Genomic DNA, 20,460 nt, shown 5'->3' with positions numbered 1-20,460 from the left:
CCGAAATGTCTGTCCCCCACGTTTCTAACCTTTTGCATGGGTTTGTTTGTATAAATTTACATTAAAAAGGAAAAAAAAACGAAGTCAGTGTGATGTGGGGGGCCGCGGGAGGGACACGGAGCCTGAGGGGCGGCCGGGCGCCTCCTTACCCAGGGGGCCTCGCCACCGTGGGATGGACACGGAGCGCAGGGGGGTGCCTCGTTACCCTGGGGGACTTGCTGCCGTGGGACGGACATGGAGCGCAGGGGGGTGCCTCGTTACCCCGGGGGACTCGCCGCCGCGGGACGGACATGGAGCGCAGGGGGGTGCCTCGTTACCCCGGGGGACTTGCCGCCGCGGGACGGACATGGAGCGCAGGGGGGTGCCTCGTTACCCCGGGGGACTCGCCGCCGTGGGAGGGACACGGAGCCCGGGGGGCAGCCGGGCGCCTCCTTACCCAGGGGGCCTCGCTGCCGTGGGAGGGACACGGAGCGCAGGGGGGTGCCTCGTTACCCCGGGGGACTCACCGCCGCGGGACGGACATGGAGCCCGGGGGGGCGGCCGGGTGCCTCGTTATCCCGGGGGACTCACCGCCGCGGGACGTGCCTCGTTATCCCGGGGGACTCGCTGCTGCAGGACAGACAAGGAGCCTGGGGGCGGTGGCTTGGGTGCCTCGTTACCCCGCGGGACTCGCGGCTGGGGGACGGACACGGAGCCCGCGGGGGGCGGGGCTCGTTACCCCGGGGGACTCACCGCCGCGGGACGGACATGGAGCCCGGGGGGCGGCCCGGTGCCTCGTTATCCCGGGGGACTCGCTGCTGCAGGACAGACAAGGAGCCTGGGGGGGGTGGCTTGGGTGCCTCGTTACCCCGCGGGACTCGCGGCTGGGGGACGGACACGGAGCCCGGGGGGGGGGGGGGCTCGTGACCCCAGTGGATTCACCGCCGCGGGACGGACACGGAGCCTGGCGGGGGCTCGTTACCCCGCGGGACTCACCGCCGCGGGACGGAAACGGAGCCTGGGGGGCGCTTGTTACCCCGCGGGACTCGCCGCCGGGGGACGGACACGGAGCCTGTGGGGGGCTTGTTACCCCGCGGGACTCACCGCCGGGGGACGGACACGGAGCCTGTGGGGGGCTTGTTACCCCGCGGGACTCACCGCCGCGGGACGGACACGGAGCCTGGGGGGGGCTCGTTACCCCGCGGGACTCACCGCCGCGGGACGGACACGGAGCCCAGGGGGGGCTCGTTACCCCGCGGGACTCACCGCCGCGGGACGGACACGGAGCCTGGGGGGGGCTCGTTACCCCGCGGGACTCACCGCCGCGGGACGGACACGGAGCCCGGGGGGGGTCGTTACCCCGCGGGACTCGCCGCTGCAGGACTGGGGGTTAACGAGGGGGGGGTTGCTGCCGGGGGGGGGGTGTAATCCCAGCCCGGGAACTGATGGGTCAATGGGGGCGGAGGGGTCTTCAACCTGGGGACCCAGGAGTCCGGGAAGGGGAGGGGCTGCGTCCTTCCACCCGCTAACCCCTCCCCCCGAGTGCCCTGCGCCTCCCCTTTAAGTCGGCGGGGGGAGGAGGGGTTGAACCGCCCCTTTAATGCCCCTGCTATTATTTGTCCGCCGACGCGGCCCCTGCGCCTGCCCTGTCATCACTGGCCTGGGGGGCGGGGCTTCCCCCTTCCCCTTTAAGGGTGTGAATTTCCCGCCTCCGACGCGCCGCTTTAAGCCCCTCCCCTTTAAGACGCCGGGGAGGCCGGGCCGGGCCGGGCGCTTCCGGGGGCGGCGGTGACGCGGCGTGACGCGGCGGAAGGGGCGGGGCGCGGCGCCATGGCGGAGCTGGACTTGCTGGGCTCCATCCTCAGCGCCATGGAGCGGCCGCCCGGGCTGGGCGACCAGGAGACGCGGCGCCGCGCGCGAGGTCAGGGGTCACGGGGCGGGTGCGGGGCCGGGGGGGGAGCGGGAGCCCGAGACCCCGAGCGCCCCCGCCCACCGCCACTAGCCCCGCCCCCGGGACAGAACCCCGCCCATCGCCCCTAGCCCCGCCCCCGGGACAGAACCCCGCTCATCGCCCCTAGCCCCGCCCCCCGGTACAGAACCCCGCCCACCGCCCCTAGCCCCGCCCCCGGGACAGAACCCCGCCCCTAGCCCCGCCCACCGGGACAGAACCCCGCCCAGCGCCCCTAGCCCCGCCCACCGGGACAGAACCCCGCCCAGCGCCCCTAGCCCCGCCCCCCGGTACAGAACCCCGCCCATCGCCCCTAGCCCCGCCCCGGGACAGAACCCCGCCACCGGGACAGAACCCCGCCCATCGCCCCTAGCCCCGCCCACCGGACAGAACCCCGCCCCTAGCCCCGCCCACCGGGACAGAACCCCGCCCATCGCCCCTAGCCCCGCCCACCGGGACAGAACCCCGCCCACCGCCCCTAGCCCCGCCCCCGGGACAGAACCCCGCCCACCGGGACAGAACCCCGCCCACCGCCCCTAGCCCCGCCCCCGGGACAGAACCCCGCCTATCGCCCCTAGCCCCGCCCCCCGGTACAGAACCCCGCCCGCCGCCCCTAGCCCCGCCCCCGGGACAGAACCCCGTCCACCGCCCCTAGCCCCGCCCCCGGGACAGAACCCTGCCCACCGCCCCTAGCCCCGCCCCCGGGACAGAACCCTGCCCACCGCCCCTAGCCCCGCCCCCGGGACAGAACCCCGCCCCTATCCCGCCCACCGGGACAGAACCCCGCCCACCGCCCCTATCCCCGCCCACCGGACAGAACCCCGCCCACCGCCCCTAGCCCCGCCCACCGGGACAGAACCCCGCCCATCGCCCCTAGCCCCGCCCCGGGACAGAACCCCGCCCACCGGGACAGAACCCCGCCCACCGCCCCTAGCCCCGCCCACCGGGACAGAACCCCGCCCATCGCCCCTAGCCCCGCCCCGGGACAGAACCCCGCCCAGCGCCCCTAGCCCAGCCTGCCGGGACAGAACCCCGCCCACCGCCCCTAGCCCCGCCCCCGGGACAGAACCCCGCCCCTAGCCCCGTCCACCGCCCCTATCCCCGCCCACCGGGACAGAACCCCGCCCACCGCCCCTATCCCCGCCCACCGGGACAGAACCCCGCCCACCGCCCCTAGCCCCTCCCACCGGGACAGAACCCCGCCCACCGCCCCTAGCCCCTCCCACCGGGACAGAACCCCGCCCACCGCCCTAGCCCCTCCCACCGGGACAGAACCCCGCCCATCGCCCCTAGCCCCGCCCCCGGGACAGAACACCGCCCCAAGCCCCGCCCCCCGGGACAGAACACCGCGCACCGCCCCATAGCCCCGCCCACCGAGACAGAACACCGCCCCTAGCCCCGCCCCCGGGACAGAACCCCGCCCCTAGCCCCGCCCACCGGGACAGAACCCCGCCCACCGCCCTAGCCCCGCCCACCGGGACAGAACCCCGCCCACCGCCCCTAGCTCCGCCCCCAGGACAGAACCCCGCCCACCGCCCCTAGCTCCGCCCACCGCCCCTAGCCCCGCGCCCGGGACAGAACCCCGCCCCTAGCCCCGCCCACCGGGACAGAACCCGCCCAGCGCCCCTAGCCCCGCCCCCCGGTACAGAACCCCGCCCGCCGCCCCTAGCCCCGCCCCCGGGACAGAACCCCGCCCACCGCCCCTAGCCCCGCCCCGGGACAGAACCCCGCCCACCGCCCCTAGCCCCGCCCCCGGGACAGAACCCCGCCCACCGCCCCTAGCCCCGCCCCGGGACAGAACCCCGCCCACCGCCCCTAGCCCCGCCCCTGGGACAGAACCCCGCTCACCGCCCCTAGCCCCGCCCCCGGGACAGAACCCCGCCCATCGCCCCTAGCCCCGCCCCCCGGTACAGAACCCCGCCCATCGCCCCTAGCCCCGCCCCCGGGACAGAACCCCGCCCACCGGGACAGAGCCCCGCCCATCGCCCCTAGCCCCGCCCACCGGGACAGAACCTCGCCCCTAGCCCCGCCCACCGGACAGAACCCCGCCCATCGCCCCTAGCCCCGCCCACCGGGACAGGACCCCGCCCATCGCCCCTAGCCCCGCCCACCGGGACAGAACCCCGCCCATCGCCCCTAGCCCCGCCCACCGGGACAGAACCCCGCCCATCGCCCCTAGCCCCGCCCACCGGGACAGAACCCCGCCCCTAGCCCCGCCCACCGGGACAGAACCCCGCCCACCGCCCCTAGCCCCGCCCCCGGGACAGAACCCGGCCCACCGCCCCTAGCCCCGCCCCCGGGACAGAACCCCGCCCCTAGCCCCGCCCACCGGGTCAGAACCCCGCCCTAGCCCGCCCGCCGGGACAGAACCCCGCCCACCGCCCCTAGCCCCGCCCGCCGGGACAGAACCCCGCCCTTAGCCCCGCCCCCGGGACAGAACCCCGCCCAGCGCCCTTAGCCCCGCCACCGAGACAGAACCCCGCCCACCGCCCCTAGCCCCGCCCACCGAGACAGAACCCCGCCCTGTGCCCCCCCCGGTGCCAAGCCCCGCCCCTAGCCCCGCCCACCGGGACAGAGCCCCGCCCTGTACCCCATGGCCCCACTCCCACACTCTGACCCCCACCCACTATTCCCTGCCCAGCACACCATGGCCCTGACCCCCCGGGAGCTCCTGCCATCACCCCCCCCCCCCGTCTCCATATGGCCCTGACCTCGGGGGAGGGGTGCTATAGGGACCAGGCTATACAGAGACACGGGGGCTGGGGGAGGGGCGCGGTACGGACCGGGCTATAACTAGTCGGGGGCTGGGGCAGGGGCGCGGTACTGACCGAGCTATAACTACATGGGGGTGGGGGAGGGGCGCGGTACGGACCGGGCTATAACTAGTCGGGGGCTGGGGGAGGGGCGCGGTACGGACCGGGCTATAACTAGACGGGGGTTGGGGGAGGGGCGCGGTACAGGCCGGGGCTATAACTAGACGGGGGCCGGGGGAGGGGCGCGGTACGGGCCGGGCTATAACTAGACGGGGGTGGGGGAGGGGCGCGGTACGGACCGGGCTATAACTAGACAGGGGCCAGGGGAGGGGCGCGGTACGGGCCGGGCTATAACTAGACGGGGGCCGGGGAGGGGCGCGGTACGGGCCGGGCTATAACTAGTCGGGGGCTGGGGAGGGGCGCGGTACTGACTGAGCTATAACTACATGGGGGTGGGGGAGGGGCGCGGTACGGACCGGGCTATAACTAGTCGGGGGCTGGGGGAGGGGCGCGGTACGGACCGGGCTATAACTAGACGGGGGTTGGGGGAGGGGCGCGGTACAGGCCGGGCTATAACTAGACAGGGGCCAGGGGAGGGGCGCAGTACGGACCGGGCTATAACTAGACGGGGGCCGGGGGAGGGGCGCGGTACGGGCCGGGCTATAACTAGACGGGGGTGGGGGAGGGGCGCGGTACGGACCGGGCTATAACTAGACGGGGTGGGGGAGGGGCGCGGTACGGACCGGGCTATAACTAGACAGGGGCTGGGGGAAGGGCGCGGTACGGACCGGGCTATAACTAGACAGGGCCAGGGGAGGGGCGCGGTACGGGCCGGGCTATAACTAGACGGGGGCCGGGGGAGGGGCGCGGTACGGGCCGGGCTATAACTAGTCGGGGGCCGGGGGAGGGGCGCGGTACGGACCGGGCTATAACTAGACGGGGCTGGGGGAGGGGCGCGGTACGGACCGGGCTATAACTAGACAGGGGCCAGGGGAGGGGCGCGGTACGGGCCGGGCTATAACTAGACGGGGGCCGGGGGAGGGGCGCGGTACGGGCCGGGCTATAACTAGACAGGGGCCAGGGGAGGGGCGCGGTACGGGCCGGGCTATAACTAGACGGGGGCCGGGGGAGGGGCGCGGTACGGGCCGGGCTATAACTAGACGGGGGCCGGGGGAGGGGCGCGGTACGGGCCGGGCTATAACTAGACGGGGGTGGGGGAGGGGCGCGTTACGGACTGGGCTATAACTAGACGGGGGCCGGGGGAGGGCGCGGTACGGGCCGGGCTATAACTAGACAGGGGCCAGGGGAGGGGCGCGGTACGGGCCGGGCTATAACTAGACGGGGGCCGGGGGAGGGCGCGGTACGGGCCGGGCTATAACTAGACGGGGGCCGGGGGAGGGGCGCGGTACGGGCCGGGCTATAACTAGACGGGGGTGGGGGAGGGGCGCGTTACGGACTGGGCTATAACTACCCTGTTTCCCGAAAATAAGACATCCTCCGAAAATAAGGCCTACTTACAGTTTTGCCTCTCGTTGTAATATAAGGCATCCCCCGATAATAAGACCTCCCCGATAATAAGGCATTTTTCATTTCTGAAAAATAAGACATCCCCTGAAAATAAGACCTAGCGCATCTTTGGGAGCAAAAATTAATATAAGACACTGTCTTATTTTCGGGGAAACAGGGTAGACGGGGGCTGGGGGAGGGGCGCGGTACGGACCGGGCTATAACTAGTCGGGGGCTGGGGGAGGGGCGCGCTACGGACCGGGCTATAACTACATGGGGGTGGGGTAGGGGCGCGGTACGGACCGGGCCGTACATAGGACCCAACCCGCCTGGTGCTCACGGTCAGGCCGGCGGCGCTGAATGTTCCCGGCTCTGCGCCGACCCCAGGACCCCCCCGCAGAGCCAGCGTCAGGCCCAGGACTCCACCGGTCGCTACGGGGGGCCTTATGGACGGAGCGAGGGCAGGAGAGACAGACCCTGCCCTGCCCTGCCCTGCCCCACCCTGGGGCCGGAGCTCGCAACATCAGCAGGGGACCCCACGACCCCCAGAGAGCAGGGGTAACCCCATCTTACCGGGGGGAGCACAAGGGGGAAGGGCACTTCTCCAAGGGGACCGCAGCCCCCTCCTCCTCTAACCCACCAGCCCCCGCTCCCCTCCCAGAGCCGGGGAGAGAACCCAGGAGTCCTGGCTCCCAGCCCCCCTGCTCTAACCACCAGCCCCCACTCCCCTCCCAGAGCCAGGGAGAGAACCCAGACGTCCTGGCTCCCAGCCCCCCCTGCTCTAACCCACCAGCCCCCACTCCCCTCCCAGAGCCGGGGAGAGAACCCAGGAGTCCTGGCTCCCAGCCCCCCTGCTCTAACCACCAGCCCCCACTCCCCTCCCAGAGCCAGGGAGAGAACCCAGACGTCCTGGCTCCCAGCCCCCCCTGCTCTAACCCACCAGCCCCACTCCCCTCCCAGAGCCGGGGAGAGAACCCAGGAGTCCTGGCTCCCAGCCCCCCCTGCTCTAACCCACCAGCCCCCACTCCCCTCCCAGAGCCGGGGAGAGAACCCAGGAGTCCTGGCTCCCAGCCCCCCTGCTCTAACCCACCAGCCCCCACTCCCCTCCCGGAGCCGGGGAGAGAACCCAGGAGTCCTGGCTCCCAGCCCCCCTGCTCTAACCCACCAGCCCCCACTCCCCTCCCAGAGCCGGGGAGAGAACCCAGGAGTTCTGGCTCCCAGCCCCCCCCTGCTCTAACCCACCAGCCCCCCACCCCTCCCAGAGCCGGGGAGAGAACCCAGGAGTCCTGGCTCCCAGCCCCCCCTGCTCTAACCCACCAGCCCCCACTCCCCTCCCAGAGCCGGGGAGAGAACCCAGGAGTCCTGGCTCCCAGCCCCCCCGCTCTAACCCACCAGCCCCCACTCCCCTCCCGGAGCCGGGGAGAGAACCCAGGAGTCCTGGCTCCCAGCCCCCCCTGCTCTAACCCACCAGCCCCCACTCCCCTCCAGAGCCGGGGAGAGAACCCAGGAGTCCTGGCTCCCAGCCCCCCCTGCTCTAACCCACCAGCCCCCACTCCCCTCCCAGAGCCGGGGAGAGAACCCAGGAGTCCTGGCTCCCAGCCCCCCTGCTCTAACCCACCAGCCCCCACTCCCCTCCCAGAGCCGGTGAGAGAACCCAGGAGTTCTGGCTCCCAGCCCCCCCTGCTCTAACCCACCAGCCCCCCACCCTCCCAGAGCCGGGGAGAGAACCCAGACGTCCGGGCTCCCAGCCCCGCACACGGGGCCCCCCAGACCCTGAGCTGCTGGTTCTCTCGCCCCTGCAGAACAAGCCGCCCGGCTGAAGAAACTGCAGGAGCAGGAGAAGCGGCAGAAGGTGGAGTTCAGAAAGAGGGTGAGTGACCCACAGAGCCAGCCCTGGGGCCGGGGGGGAGCCGGCGCCCCCTAGAGGGGACAGGCCCCTGCCCCATTCCCCGCCCCCCTGAGCTTTCCTTCCGTCTCCCGTGCAGATGGAGAAGGACGTGTCTGAGTTCATCCAGGACAGCTCGCAGACCAAAAAGAAATTTCAGCCCATGAACAAGCTTGAACGCAGCATCCTGTGAGCCTCTGGGCGGGGGGCGGGGGAGCCGCGCATGGGTGGGGGGATCTCAGCGCCGGGCGAGGGGTCCCCGGGTAACCGGCCGCCTCACCCCAGAGGTGGGCGCGGCTCAGCGCCGGGCGAGGGGTCCCCGGGTAACCGGCCGCCCCGCCCCAGAGGTGGGCGCATCTCAGCGCCGGGCGAGGGGTCCCCGGGTAACTGGCCGCCCCGCCCCAGAGGTGGGCGCGTCTCAGCGCCGGGCGAGGGGTCCCCGGGTAACCGGCTGCCTCACCCCAGAGGTGGGCGCGTCTCAGCGCCGGGCGAGGGGTCCCCGGGTAACCGGCCGCCCCGCCCCAGAGGTGGGCGCATCTCAGCGCCGGGCGAGAGGTCCCTGGGTAACCGGCCGCCCCGCCCCAGAGGTGGGCGCGTCTCAGCGCCGGGCGAGGGGTCTGTGGGTCTGGCCCCTGGAACGTTTGCTCCGTGAGTCAGTAAATCGAGTTCTCCCCTCGCTCGCGTCCCAGGCACGACGTGGTGGAAGTGGCTGGTCTGACGTCCTTCTCCTTTGGTGACGATGAGGAGAGTCGTTACGTCATGATCTTTAAGAAGGTGAGCGCCCCCCGCCCTCCCAGAGCTGGGGGAGAACCCAGGCATCCTGGCTCCCAGCCCCCCTTGCTCTAACCCACCAGCCCCCAACTGCCCTCCCATCCCAGAGATGGGGAGAGAACCCAGGAGTCCTGGCTCCCAGGCCCCCTGCTCTAACCCACCAGCCCCCACTCCCCTCCCAGCGCCGGGGAGAGAACCCAGGAGTCTTGGCCCCCTCGCGCTGTGGGGCTGGGGCTCGGGTGGGGGCAGCGTGTGGGAAGCCCTCGGGGCCGTGGGGTGGCTCATGCTCTGCCCCCTGCCCCCCAGGAGTTCGCCCCATCGGACGAGGAGCTGGAGGCCTATCGCTGCGGGGAGGAGTGGGACCCACAACGGGCCGAGGAGAAACGCCGCCTGAAGGTGCGTGGGGCCCCCCACAGGCTGTGCTGGGGGGGATCCTGGGGGGTTTCCTGTGTGTCTTGGCGTGGGCAGGACTGTGGGGAGGGAGGGGGGGTCTTCCCCATGGACAGGGTCTCACCTCCCTCGCTGTAGGGGGCGTGTCTTTCTCTGGGTGGGCGGGGCTGAGGTCTCGCCTCCCTCGCTGTAGGGGGCGTGTCTTTCTCTGGGTGGGCGGGGCTGAGGTCTCACCTCCCTCACTGTAGGGGGCGTATCTTTGGGTGGGTGGGTCCTACCAGCATGGGTGGGCGGGGCTGGGGGCATGTCCCCTTGTGTCTCCCCCCCCCCCCGTCTCACACCCCCACTCCTCCCCCCAGGAGCTGGCTCAGAGGGAGGCGGAGCAGGAGGCGCTGAGGGGCCCCGCCGTGGTGAACCCCAACACCGACTACAAGGACAAATACAGTCACCTCATCGGCAAGGAGGCCGCCAAGGACGCCGCCCACACCATGCAGGCCAATAAGGCCTACGGCTGCGGTGAGCGCCGGCCCGGACGCCTGGGTTCTCTCCCCGGCGCTGGGAGGGGAGTGGGGGCTGGTGGTTAGAGCAGGGGGGCTGGGAGCCAGGACTCCTGGGTTCTCTCCCCGGCGCTGGGAGGGGAGTGGGGGCTGGTGGTTAGAGCAGGGGGGGCTGGGAGCCAGGACTCCTGGGTTCTCTCCCCGGCGCTGGGAGGGGAGTGGGGGCTGGTGGTTAGAGCAGGGGGGGCTGGGAGCCAGGACTCCTGGGTTCTCTCCCCAGCGCTGGGAGAGGAGTGGGGGCTGGTGGATGACAGCGGGGGGGCTGGGAGCCCGGACTCCTGGGTTCACCCTTGTCTCTTCCGTCCAGTTCCCGTGGCCAACAAGCGGGACACGCGCTCCATTGAGGAGGCCATGAACGAGATCCGGGCGAAGAAGCGGTTGCGGCAGAGTGAAGACGAGGGGCCTGGCGGGGTCGGGACCTCCTAGTGCTGGGGGGGGAGGGGGGCGTCCTGCCTGGGGGGGGGGGAGCAGATTGCAGAGACTAACCCCAAACCTGCTGTTGTGTGTGAACCTTGCTTGGGGCGTCCTGACTGGCGGGGGGCGGCCCTGCCCCCCACGTACCCAGATTACCCCCCCCCCATATTTACCCGGTAGCCTAGGAGTGATGTTAGGTTTTCAATTGGGGGCGGGGACATATTTTAAGTGATTTGTTTGGAATTGTTTTTTCTCTCTAGTTTGGGGGGGGGATGTGAGTGTGAGCGAGGGGAGGGGAGGGGAGGGGAGCCCCCAGCAGGGGCAGGGGGGGGGAGGTGGGTAATAGAGATCTGGGCGCAGTGTTGCCTTCCCCCACCAGAGGGCCCCTGGGGCCACCCAAGAGGCTGCAGCATCCCACTGCTACCACCAGAGGGCACTTGTCAGATTGGGGGGGTCGTTCCCCCCCGCGTCTCACCTCCCTCCCCCATCCTTGGGGAAATTACACCCCCCTCTCTTTTCAAAGGGTGATGGGGAAAGGTCCTAGCTCCCCCCACAAGGGGGGTGATGGGGCCCCATAGGGAATCCGGGGGAGGGCACCCTGGTGTCTCTGGGGTGGGGGGAGCAATGGGGCTAGGATCCCTGTGGGGGGGGATCCCTGCCTGGGGGCGTGGGGCTGGCAGAGGGGATTTTAACCTGTTCTTGTTGCTGGGAGCTCCAGGCCCCGCAGTTAATTTCGGGGGGGGAGGGGGGGGCGTATTTGCTTGTTATTTAAGTGTACATAGAATCAATCCCCAGAGCTGCGGGGGGGGGGGGGGGCAGATGCCTGGGGATCCCCCCCAGCAATGTGTTGTGGGGTATGTGCCCCCCCAGTGGGTGGTCGGGGGGGGGTAGGAGCAGCTGTATCGCCCTCAATAAACCCGTCTCTGTTTAATCATGATCGACCCGGCTCCTCCTGCCTGGCTGGGGTCGTGGAACAACTCTGTGTGACCGGGGCTGGGCGCAGCTGTGTGTCAGGTGCCCCGTACTGCAGCCATTGGAGATTCCCCCTCCCGCCTGCCGCGCTAGGGGCAGGCTGCCAGGGGTCTCTGTGGGAGACACTCCCTGATCCCCCCCACGGCCTCCACTGCTCCCGTTTGGGGGGGACAGAACTCCTCTGTCACTCCCCCCTTGCATCCCCTTCCCCTCCCAGAGCCGGGGAGAGAACCCAGGAGTCCTGGCTCCCAGCCCCCCCTGCTCTAAACCACCCGCCCCCACTCCTCTCCCAGAGCCAGGGAGAGAACCCAGGAGTCCTGGCTCCCAGCCCCCCTGCTCTGACCCAGCAGCCCCCCATGAGCTGGGACTGAACCCAGGCGTCCGGGCCCCTGGGAAAGAACCACACCCAGCCGCTGTGTCCCAGGTGCCTTTATTCAGAAGTGGCCCCCGCACACACCGTGGGAAGATGGGGCTGGAGCAAGTGTCGCCGGTGCTCGCTGGTCACATCGCGCTGCCCTGGGGGGAGCCCCGGGACTGAGGGTCCAGGCCCCGCCCCGTCCCTCCAGGGCAGGGCTGTGCTGACGCTGCGGGGGCGGCCGAGGGGCTCACTTGGCCAGGGGGTTCCTGAACTTGCGTCCGGCAAAGTGAGCTTTGTCGCCCAGCGCCTCCTCGATCCTGGGGGGAGACAAGGCGGGGGGTGAGCCCCATCTTCTATTCCCCGCCCCCCTGAGCCAGCCAGTGCCCGCCCTGGGGCCGGGTGGGAGCCAGCGCCCCCCAGAGGGGACAGGCCCCTGCCCCATTCCCCGCCCCCCTGAACCAGCCAGTCCCCGCCCTAGGGCCGGGTGGGAGCCAGCGCCCCCTAGAGGGGACAGGCCCCTGCCCCATTCCCCGCCCGCCTGAGCCAGCCAGTCCCTGCCCTGGGGCCGGGGGGGAGCCGGCGCCCCTAGAGGGGACAGCCCCCTGCCCCATTCCCCGCCCCCCTGAGCCAGCCAGTGCCCGCCCTGGGGCCGGGGGGGAGCCAGCGCCCCCTAGAGGGGACAGGCCCCTGCCCCATTACCTCATCAGCTGATTGTATTTAGCCAGGCGCTCGGATCGGCAGGGGGCCCCAGTCTTGATCTGTGGGGAGAGGCAGAACCAGGGTTAAGGGCTGTGGGGTGTGCAGGGGGAAGGGGGTGCAGCCCCCCGCCGCTGCTCACCTGCCCGGTGCACAGCCCCACCACCAGGTCGGCGATGAAGGTGTCTTCAGTCTCCCCGGAACGGTGACTGACCATCACCCCCCAGCCGCTGCTCTGGGCTAGTTTGCACCTGGAAGGGAACCGGAGGGTCCGTGAGTGCAGCTGTGCAGGGGGGGGTAATCCAAATCTTACCCCCCCCCCCCGACTGAAACCCTCCTGCCATGTGCTACCTCACAGAGAGAAAACCCAGGAGTCCTGGCTCCCAGCCCCCGCTGCTCTAACCCACCAGCCCCACTCCCCTCCCAGAGCCAGGGAGAGAACCCAGGAGTCCTGGCTCCCAGCCCCCCCTGCTCGAACCCACCAGTCCCCACTCACCTCCCCGAGCCGGGGAGAGAACCCAGGAGTCCTGGCTCCCAGCCCCCGCTGCTCTGACCCACCAGCCCCCGCTCCCCTCCCAGAGCCAGGAGAGAACCCAGGAGTCCTGGTTCCCAGCCCCGGGTTGAGTTGAACGGCGGTTGCTCACGCCTGGATGGACTCGGTGACGGAGCCGATCTGGTTGACTTTGAGCAGGAGGCAGTTGCAGGCTTTCAGCTCCACGGCCTTCTGGATGCGCTTGGGGTTTGTCACCGTCAGGTCGTCCCCCACGATCTGGATGGGCACCTGGGTCAGGAACTTCTGCCACGTCTCCCAGTCGTCCTGGTCAAAGGGGTCCTCGATGGACACCACTGGGGGGCAGGGACATGGTGAGCCCCAGCGCCCCTAGAGGGGACAGGCCCCTGCCCATTCCCCACTCCCCTGAGCCAGCCAGTCCCTGCCCTGGGGCTGGATGGGAGCTGGCGCCCCCCAGAGGGGACAGGCCCCTGCCCCATTCCCCACCCCCCTGAGCCAGCCAGTCCCTGCCCTGGGGCCGGGGGGGAGCCGGCGCCCGCCAAAGGGGACAGCCCCCTGCCCCATTCCCCGCCCCCCTGAGCCAGCCAGTGCCCGCCCTGGGGCCGGGTGGGAGCCGGGACAGGCCCCTCACCGGGGTAATTCTTGATGAAGCTCTGGTAGAGCTCGCCCAGCTTCTCCCCGCTGATGTGACGCGCAGGGTCGTCGGGGGATTTGAAGTCCAGGTCGTATTTCCCGCTGCGGAAGAATTCGGAGGCGGCGACATCCATCCCGATCACCACCTTGTCGGGGTACCCGGCCTTCTCGATGGCTGACTTCAGCAGCTCCAGTGCTGGGGAGGAGGAGAGCACGCCACGGATCAGCCCTAGAGGCACGGGTGCGGTGCCCTGCCCCAGAAGTGGCTGCATCTCAATGCCAGGCGAGGGGTCCCTGTATAACTGGCCGCCCCGCCCCAGAGGTGGGCGCGTCTCGGCGCCGGGCGAGGGGTCCCTGGGGAACCGGCCGCCCCGCCCCAGAGGTGGGCGCGTCTCAGCGCCGGGCGAGGGGTCCCTGGGGAACTGGCCGCACCGCCCCAGAGGTGGGCGCATCTCAGCGCCGGGCGAGGGGTCCCTGGGTAACCGGCCGCCCCGCCCCAGAGGTGGGCGCGTCTCAGCGCCGGGCGAGGGGTCCCTGGGGAACCGGCCGCCCCGCCCCAGAGGTGGGCGCATCTCAGTGCCAGGCGAGGGGTCCCTGGGGAACCGGCCGCCCCGCCCCAGAGGTGGGCGCGTCTCAGCGCCGGGCGAGGGGTCCCTGTGAACGCAGGAGACCCCAGCAGGCCGTGACCTTTCCTGGCTCAGCAACGCTCGGTGTGCTTGCTGCGGCTCGGGTTACGAGCAGCTGCACTAATTATGGCTGCGACATTTGACGAGGGAATTGGGGGATGAGGCTAAAACCCAACCGCAGCCCTATAAAGTAGCTGCTACCCTCTTCCTGTCAATCTGCAGCCAGGGAGTGCACTGGGAGAGAACCCAGGAGTCCTGGCTCCCCTGCTCTAACCCTCCAGCCCCCACTCCCCTCCCAGAGCCGGGGAGAGAACCCAGGCATCCGGTACCTTCATTGTTCTCCAGGATGTTGGGGGCGAAGCCGCCCTCGTCCCCCACATTGGTGGCGTCCTTGCCATACTTGGCCTTGATGACGGCCTTCAGGTTGTGGTAGACCTCGGCCCCGATGCGCATGGCCTCCTTGAAACTGGCCGCCCCCACCGGCAGGATCATGAACTCCTGCATGGCCAGCTTGTTCCCCGCATGTGAGCCCCCGTTGATCACGTTGAACGCCTGCCAGGGGGTGGGGGTCAGCATAGAACCCAGGTGTCCTGGCTCCCAGCCCCCCTTGCTCCAGCCCCCACTCCCCTACCAGAGCCGGGGAGAGAACCCAGGAGTCCTGGCTCCCAGCCCCCCTTTCTCTAACCCCCCAGCCCCCACTCCCCTACCAGAGCAGGGAGAGAACCCAGGTGTCCTGGCTCCCAGACCCCCTGCTCTAACCCATCAGACCCAATTCCCTTCCAGAGGAACCCTGGCATCCGGGGGCTCTCACCGGGACAGGCAGGATGAGCTCTGCATTGCCAGCCAGGTCGGCGATGTGGCGGTAGAGGGGCACCCCCTTTTCCGCGGCCCCGGCCTTGCACACTGCCAGAGACACCCCCAGGATGGCGTTGGCCCCAAACTTGGCTGGGGGGGGAGACAAACGGGATTAGCCCCCACACACACCCTACAGTCAGGTAATGGGGAGGGATCAGCAGGGGGCGGGAAAGGGGTGGGGAGCAGTTTGTGGAAAGAGCTGGCGGGGAAGGGGCCAGAGGGTCGGTGGCGATGTCTCTCACTCACATTTGTTCTCTGTCCCGTCCAGGTCAATCATGAATTTGTCGATTTTCTCCTGCTCCACCACACTGAGTTTCTGAGGTGCGGGGGGACAATGGGGGTGAGGCGTCACACAGGCACCATGAGTAGCTGCCCCCCACATCCCCCCCCTCCATCTAGGACACCTCACACCGCTGCGCCCCCCCCTTCTCCATACTTTGCCAGGCACCAGCCCCCCAGACACCACCCTATACACAGCCAGCCTATTCTACCCAGGGACCCCCTGCAACATATCTAGCTCCCTCCCCCAGCTAACCCCACTCCTGGGCCTCCCTCTAATACCCAGATACGCCCTCCCTAGGTACTCCCATGCCCTCTGGGCATCCCCCCATAGCCAAGTACCCTCTAGCACCCCCCATAGCCAAGTACCCCTCCATGCCCATGTACTGCCCAGACCCCCAATACATGAGCGCCCCCTACAGGCATGAGCAGGGGGTCATTACCTTCTCCAGGAGGGCCGGCGCAATGGTTTTATTGATGTGCTCAACAGCCTTCAGGACCCCTGGGGGGAGAAGAACAGAGATGTGGTACCCGGCTGGTCTCTACTGCCCCCCACCCGTCCGAGCTGGGCACTGGGCCATGGGCATGTGGACAAGCTCAGGTTCCCATGAGGTGTCCTGGGAGTTCATTTTAGATCAGGAGCTTTATTTCAATTAATTCACTAAAAAAAACCCCAAGAGTGCACCACCCAGCACGTTTAACCAGCCAATGAGCCAACCAGGCAATGAAACCAGTCAACCAATGAATGAACCGGTCAACCCAACCAACCAGTAACCTCTCAGCCAACCAGCCAATGAAGCTCTCAGTCAAGGCTACCAACCAACCAGCCAATCAACCTCACGGACAACCAGCCAACCCTACCAACCAACCAGCCAATCAACCTCACGGACAACCAGCCAACCCTACCAACCAACCAGCCAATCAACCTCACGGCCAACCAGCCAACCCTACCAACCAACCAGCCAATCAACCTCACGGCCAACCAGCCAACCCTACCAACCAACCAGCCAATCAACCTCACGGCCAACCAGCCAACCCTACCAACCAACCAGCCAATCAACCTCACGGCCAACCAGCCAACCCTACCAATCAACTAGCCAATGAACCTCACGGCCAGCCAACAAACCAGTCAACCAGGCAATTAACCTCTCACCCAACCCTACCAACCAACCAACCTCACAGCCAACCAGCCAACCCTACCAACCAACCAGCCAATCAACCTCACGGCCAGCAAACAAACCAGTCAATCAATCAACCTCTCAGCCAACCCTATCAACAACTAGCCAATCAACCTCACGGCCAACCAGACAACCCTACCAACCAACCAGCCAATCAACCTCATGTCCAGCCAACAAACCAGTCAACCAGCCAATTAACCTCTCACCCAACCCTACCAACCAACCAACCAACCTCTCAGCCAACCCTATGAACAAGTCCAGAAACCCATCCCTGAATCCATGGGCCTCTCCCAGGGCTTGTGTCCACAACTCCTGCTGGGATGACTGGAAACGCCCCCCCACCCCCCCCCCGTGCACCAATATGGGATCAAGGTTTTTATCACTTCTGGGCATTTGTCCAGCACGCGGCAGCACCGTGAACTAGCCCAGCCCTGGCTGTGGATGGAGGGAGGGGTGTGTGGGGATGGAGGGCGGAAGGGTGAAGTCTGTGGGGAGGGAGGGATAAACCTTCCCACCCCCGGTTAGCGTCAGCCCCCTCCCCTGACAGCCCCTCACCTTTGCCCAGGTATCGGGACTTGTCCCCGTCCCGCAGCTCCAGAGCCTCATAGATGCCAGTGGAGGCACCACTGGGGACGGCGGCCCGGAAACGACCTGGAGGGGGGAAAGCAGGGGAAGTAATTACCCTGGGGCTCCCCCGACAGCTGGGAGAGCCTGACCCCTGCCAGCCCCCCTCCCATCTTGCCTAGGGATCCCCCTGAACCCCAGCCTTGCGATAAACCACCCGGTCCCCATGGGAACCCCCCGCCTCCACACCCCAGCCCTCCCCCCCACCCAAACCAAACCCTGCCCTGCCCCCCCCCACGCACCCTTGGCCGTGTGCAGATCCACCTCGACCGTGGGGTTCCCACGGGAGTCCAGGATCTCGCGGGCGTAGATCTTCTGGATGGACATGGCTGGCGGGAGAAAAAAAGAGGGGGCTCGAAACAGCACCTGCCCAAGGCTTGTCCCCCTCATACACAGACACCCCCTCCCAGAGCGGGGGAGAGAACCCAGGAGTCCTGGCTCCCAGCCCCCCTGCTCTAACCCACCAGCCCCAACTCCCCTCCCAGAGCCGGGGAGAGAACCCAGGAGTCCTGGCTCCCATCCCCACTCACCCCGGGCCCTCTATCCAATCCAAATCATGTCCAACCCCTTTAACATTCACACCTCCACGCACACACACCCTGGGCAGCTGCCAGGTTTAAAAATAGACTCACGCACACCCGGAGGGCTGGCCACTGGAGGAAGAGGTCACCCCATCCCCTGATAGCCTGCAGCTGGGGCCCGGACAGGGACAGGCCCAGGCCTCCCTGACCCCCAGCTCTGCCGGTGCCCCTCACTCCCGACCCGCAGCCCCCTGCTAGCCCAGGCCTGCCCCCCCCAGCTCTGCCGGTGCCCCTCACTCCCGACCCGCAGCCCCTGCCAGCCCAGCCCTGCCCCCCCCAGCCCTGCCGGTGCCCCTCACTCCCCACCCGCAGCCCCTGCTAGCCCAGCCCTGCCCCCCACCAGCCCTGCCGGTGCCCCTCACTCCCGACCCGCAGCCCCTGCCAGCCCAGCCCTGCCCCCCCCAGCCCCCCCCAGCTCTGCCGGTGCCCCTCACTCCCGACCCGCAGCCCCTGCCAGCCCAGCCCTGCCCCCCCCCCCAGCTCTGCCGGTGCCCCTCACTCCCGATACGCAGCCCCTGCTAGCCCAGCCCTGCCCCCCAGCTCTGCCGGTGCCCCTCACTCCCGACCCACAGCCCCTGCCAGCCCAGCCCTGCCCCCCCCAGCTCTGCCGGTGCCCCTCACTCCCGACCCGCAGCCCCTGCCAGCCCGCCCCCCCCCCCCAGCTCTGCCGGTGCCCCTCACTCCCGACCCGCAGCCCCCTGCCAGCCCAGCCCTGCCCCCCCAGCTCTGCCGGTGCCCCTCACTCCCGACCCGCAGCCCCTGCCAGCCCAGCCCTGCCCTCCCCCAGCTCTGCCGGTGCCCCTCACTCCCAACCCGCAGCCCCTGCCAGCCCAGCCCTGCCCCCCCAGCTCTGCCGGTGCCCCTCACTCCCGACCCGCAGCCCCTGCCAGTCCGGCCCTGCCCCCACCCCCAGCTCTGCCGGTGCCCCTCACTCCCGACCCGCAGCCCCTGCCAGCCCGGCCCTGCCCTCCCCCAGCTCTGCCGGTGCCCCTCACTCCCAACCCGCAGCCCCTGCCAGCCCAGCCCTGCCCCCCCAGCTCTGCCGGTGCCCCTCACTCCCGACCCGCAGCCCCTGCCAGTCCGGCCCTGCCCCCACCCCCAGCTCTGCCGGTGCCCCTCACTCCCGACCCGCAGCCCCTGCCAGCCCAGCCCTGCCCCCCAGCTCTGCCGGTGCCCCTCACTCCCGACCCGCAGCCCCTGCCAGCCCAGCCCTGCCCCCCCCCAGCTCTGCCGGTGCCCCTCACTCCCGACCCTCCAAAGGGGAAATAGACCAAAGTAGATGACCCTGGCCCTGGCCCTCACTTGATTGGGTCTCCTCTCCGGTCGGTGGCTGTCGGGGGTGGGGTGGCAGCTGACAGTGCCCAGGTGGTGGCTGCCCTCTCCCTTTTATACCCGAGGTCCCGGGCATCCTCCGCCCACCCAGGCCAGTTAGGGACTGTCTGTAAGTGCCCTGCCTGTGTGGGGACAGACCAACCCCCAGACGGGCCATTGGCACCTGCACAAATATGCAATCGCGTGAACAATCCCCCACGTGCGTCCCTCACGCACAGCACCCCCCCACACACGCCAGAGCCGGGGGGAGAACCCAGGAGTCCTGGCTCACAGCCCCGCTGCTCTAACCCACCAGCCCCCACTCCCCTCCCAGAGCCGGGGAGAGAACCCAGGAGTCCTGGCTCCCAGCCCCAACTGCTCTAACCCACCAGTCCCCACCCCCCATCCCAGAGCCAGGGGGAGAACCCAGGAGTCCTGGCTCCCAGCCCCCCTGCTCTAACCCACCAGCCCCCACTCCCCTCCCAGAGCCGGGGAGAGAACCCAGGAGTCCTGGCTTCCGCTTCCCCCTGCTCTAACCACCAGCCCCCACTCCCCTCCCAGAGCCGGGGAGAGAATCAGGCACTGGGTCATTTGGGGACTCTCTCCCCCCCCCCCCCCCGTTGTGTGACAGGTTATTAGCTATGGGTCCCTCAGGAAGGTTCCCTTGTGGGGCAGTGGGGTGGGGACGGGGGTCGCCCTGTACCTGGCCGACCATGGCAAGATTCTGTGGGTCAGCGAGGGGCGGGAGACGGGGGCCTGGTGCGGACAAGGAAGCAGGTGGGATTTGACCCTCATCATCCGCACATCCGCTCTGCCCTACACACCCCTTGGTGCCCACTGGGGCAGCTGCCAGAACCCCACAGCCTGGCCCCTCTAGGGGGCGCCAGCTCCCACCAGGGCAGGGACTGACTGGTTCGGGGGGCAGGAATGGGCCATGGGGCCTCGCATGACCCAGCCCCCCACCAAGGGGCTGGTCTTTCCCCGTTGCTCACTCCTATGGGGGCAAGGGGATCCCCACCCCCACCCCACCTCTCCAGACAGCCGGGGCCCTTTGGACTTTCTCTCCAGCCCTATATTTAGCCCCCCGGCGAGTTCGCTAAAGGTCAGAGCTCCAGGGCGCCCATTCCAAGCAGCGGGGAAAGGACAAGGCAACCTGAGACCCTCTCCTCACATAACGCGTGTGGGAAGGTCCCCGTCCCGGCTGCTGGGATGCAGAGGTCCAGGGGTCTCCATCCATAAGCACCAGCCCCACTGAGAACCTGCGCCCTGAATGCATCACGCTGCCCTGTTTGGTGGGTTAGAACGGGGGGGCTGGGAGCCAGGACTCCTGGGTTCTCTCCCCGTCTCTGGGAGGGGAGTGGGGGCTGGTGGGTTAGAGCAGGGGTGGCTGGGAGCCAGGACTCCTGGGTTCTCTCCCCGTCTCTGGGAGGGGAGTGGGGGCTGGTGGGTTAGAGCAGGGCGGGCTGGGAGCCAGGACTCCTGGGTTCTCTTCCACCACAGGCCTGGGGCCCATTTAACTGAATATCTGCAATGTGTATCCGCCCCAGCCGGCTTTCAGGAGCAGGGGCGCTGCCTAGTGGCCATGTCTGGAAATCCACCTTCTTCTTTTTAGGATAGAAGCATTATTCCCGGG

General features: G+C 69.1%; 2 protein-coding genes across 3 annotated transcripts; one reads left to right on the top strand and one right to left on the bottom strand.

Moving 5' to 3' along the window:
- Positions 1 to 1,740: 1,740 nt before the first annotated feature.
- On the top strand, positions 1,741 to 11,140 carry SPAG7 (sperm associated antigen 7). Its single transcript, XM_065569311.1, has 7 exons — positions 1,741 to 1,900; positions 7,989 to 8,056; positions 8,172 to 8,260; positions 8,761 to 8,845; positions 9,149 to 9,238; positions 9,592 to 9,748; positions 10,097 to 11,140. Exons 1-7 carry the CDS (start codon positions 1,810 to 1,812, stop codon positions 10,213 to 10,215), a joined length of 699 nt encoding a protein of 232 aa, XP_065425383.1. The 5' UTR covers positions 1,741 to 1,809; the 3' UTR covers positions 10,216 to 11,140.
- A 449-nt stretch (positions 11,141 to 11,589) lies between these two features.
- Positions 11,590 to 19,005, bottom strand: ENO3 (enolase 3). Of its 2 annotated transcripts, none has more exons than XM_065569306.1 (12): positions 18,819 to 19,005; positions 17,178 to 17,264; positions 16,867 to 16,962; positions 15,577 to 15,635; positions 15,101 to 15,170; positions 14,811 to 14,944; positions 14,329 to 14,551; positions 13,372 to 13,569; positions 12,874 to 13,075; positions 12,372 to 12,480; positions 12,233 to 12,291; positions 11,590 to 11,850 (listed from the first exon to the last, which is right to left on the bottom strand). In XM_065569306.1, the coding sequence occupies exons 1-12, from the start codon at positions 19,003 to 19,005 to the stop codon at positions 11,781 to 11,783; spliced, it is 1,494 nt and encodes a 497-aa protein (XP_065425378.1). In that variant the 3' UTR covers positions 11,590 to 11,780. The 2 variants fall into 2 exon arrangements, with proteins under 2 accessions (XP_065425378.1, XP_065425379.1); XM_065569307.1 differs by lacking the exon at positions 18,819 to 19,005 and adding an exon at positions 17,568 to 17,631.
- Positions 19,006 to 20,460: the final 1,455 nt, after the last annotated feature.

This window comes from Chrysemys picta, chromosome 16 (genome assembly GCF_011386835.1).
Source record: "Chrysemys picta bellii isolate R12L10 chromosome 16, ASM1138683v2, whole genome shotgun sequence".
NCBI lineage: Eukaryota > Metazoa > Chordata > Testudines > Emydidae > Chrysemys > Chrysemys picta.
The sequence above is the reverse complement of the archived record's forward strand: the minus strand, read 5'-3'. Positions and strand labels throughout refer to the sequence as shown.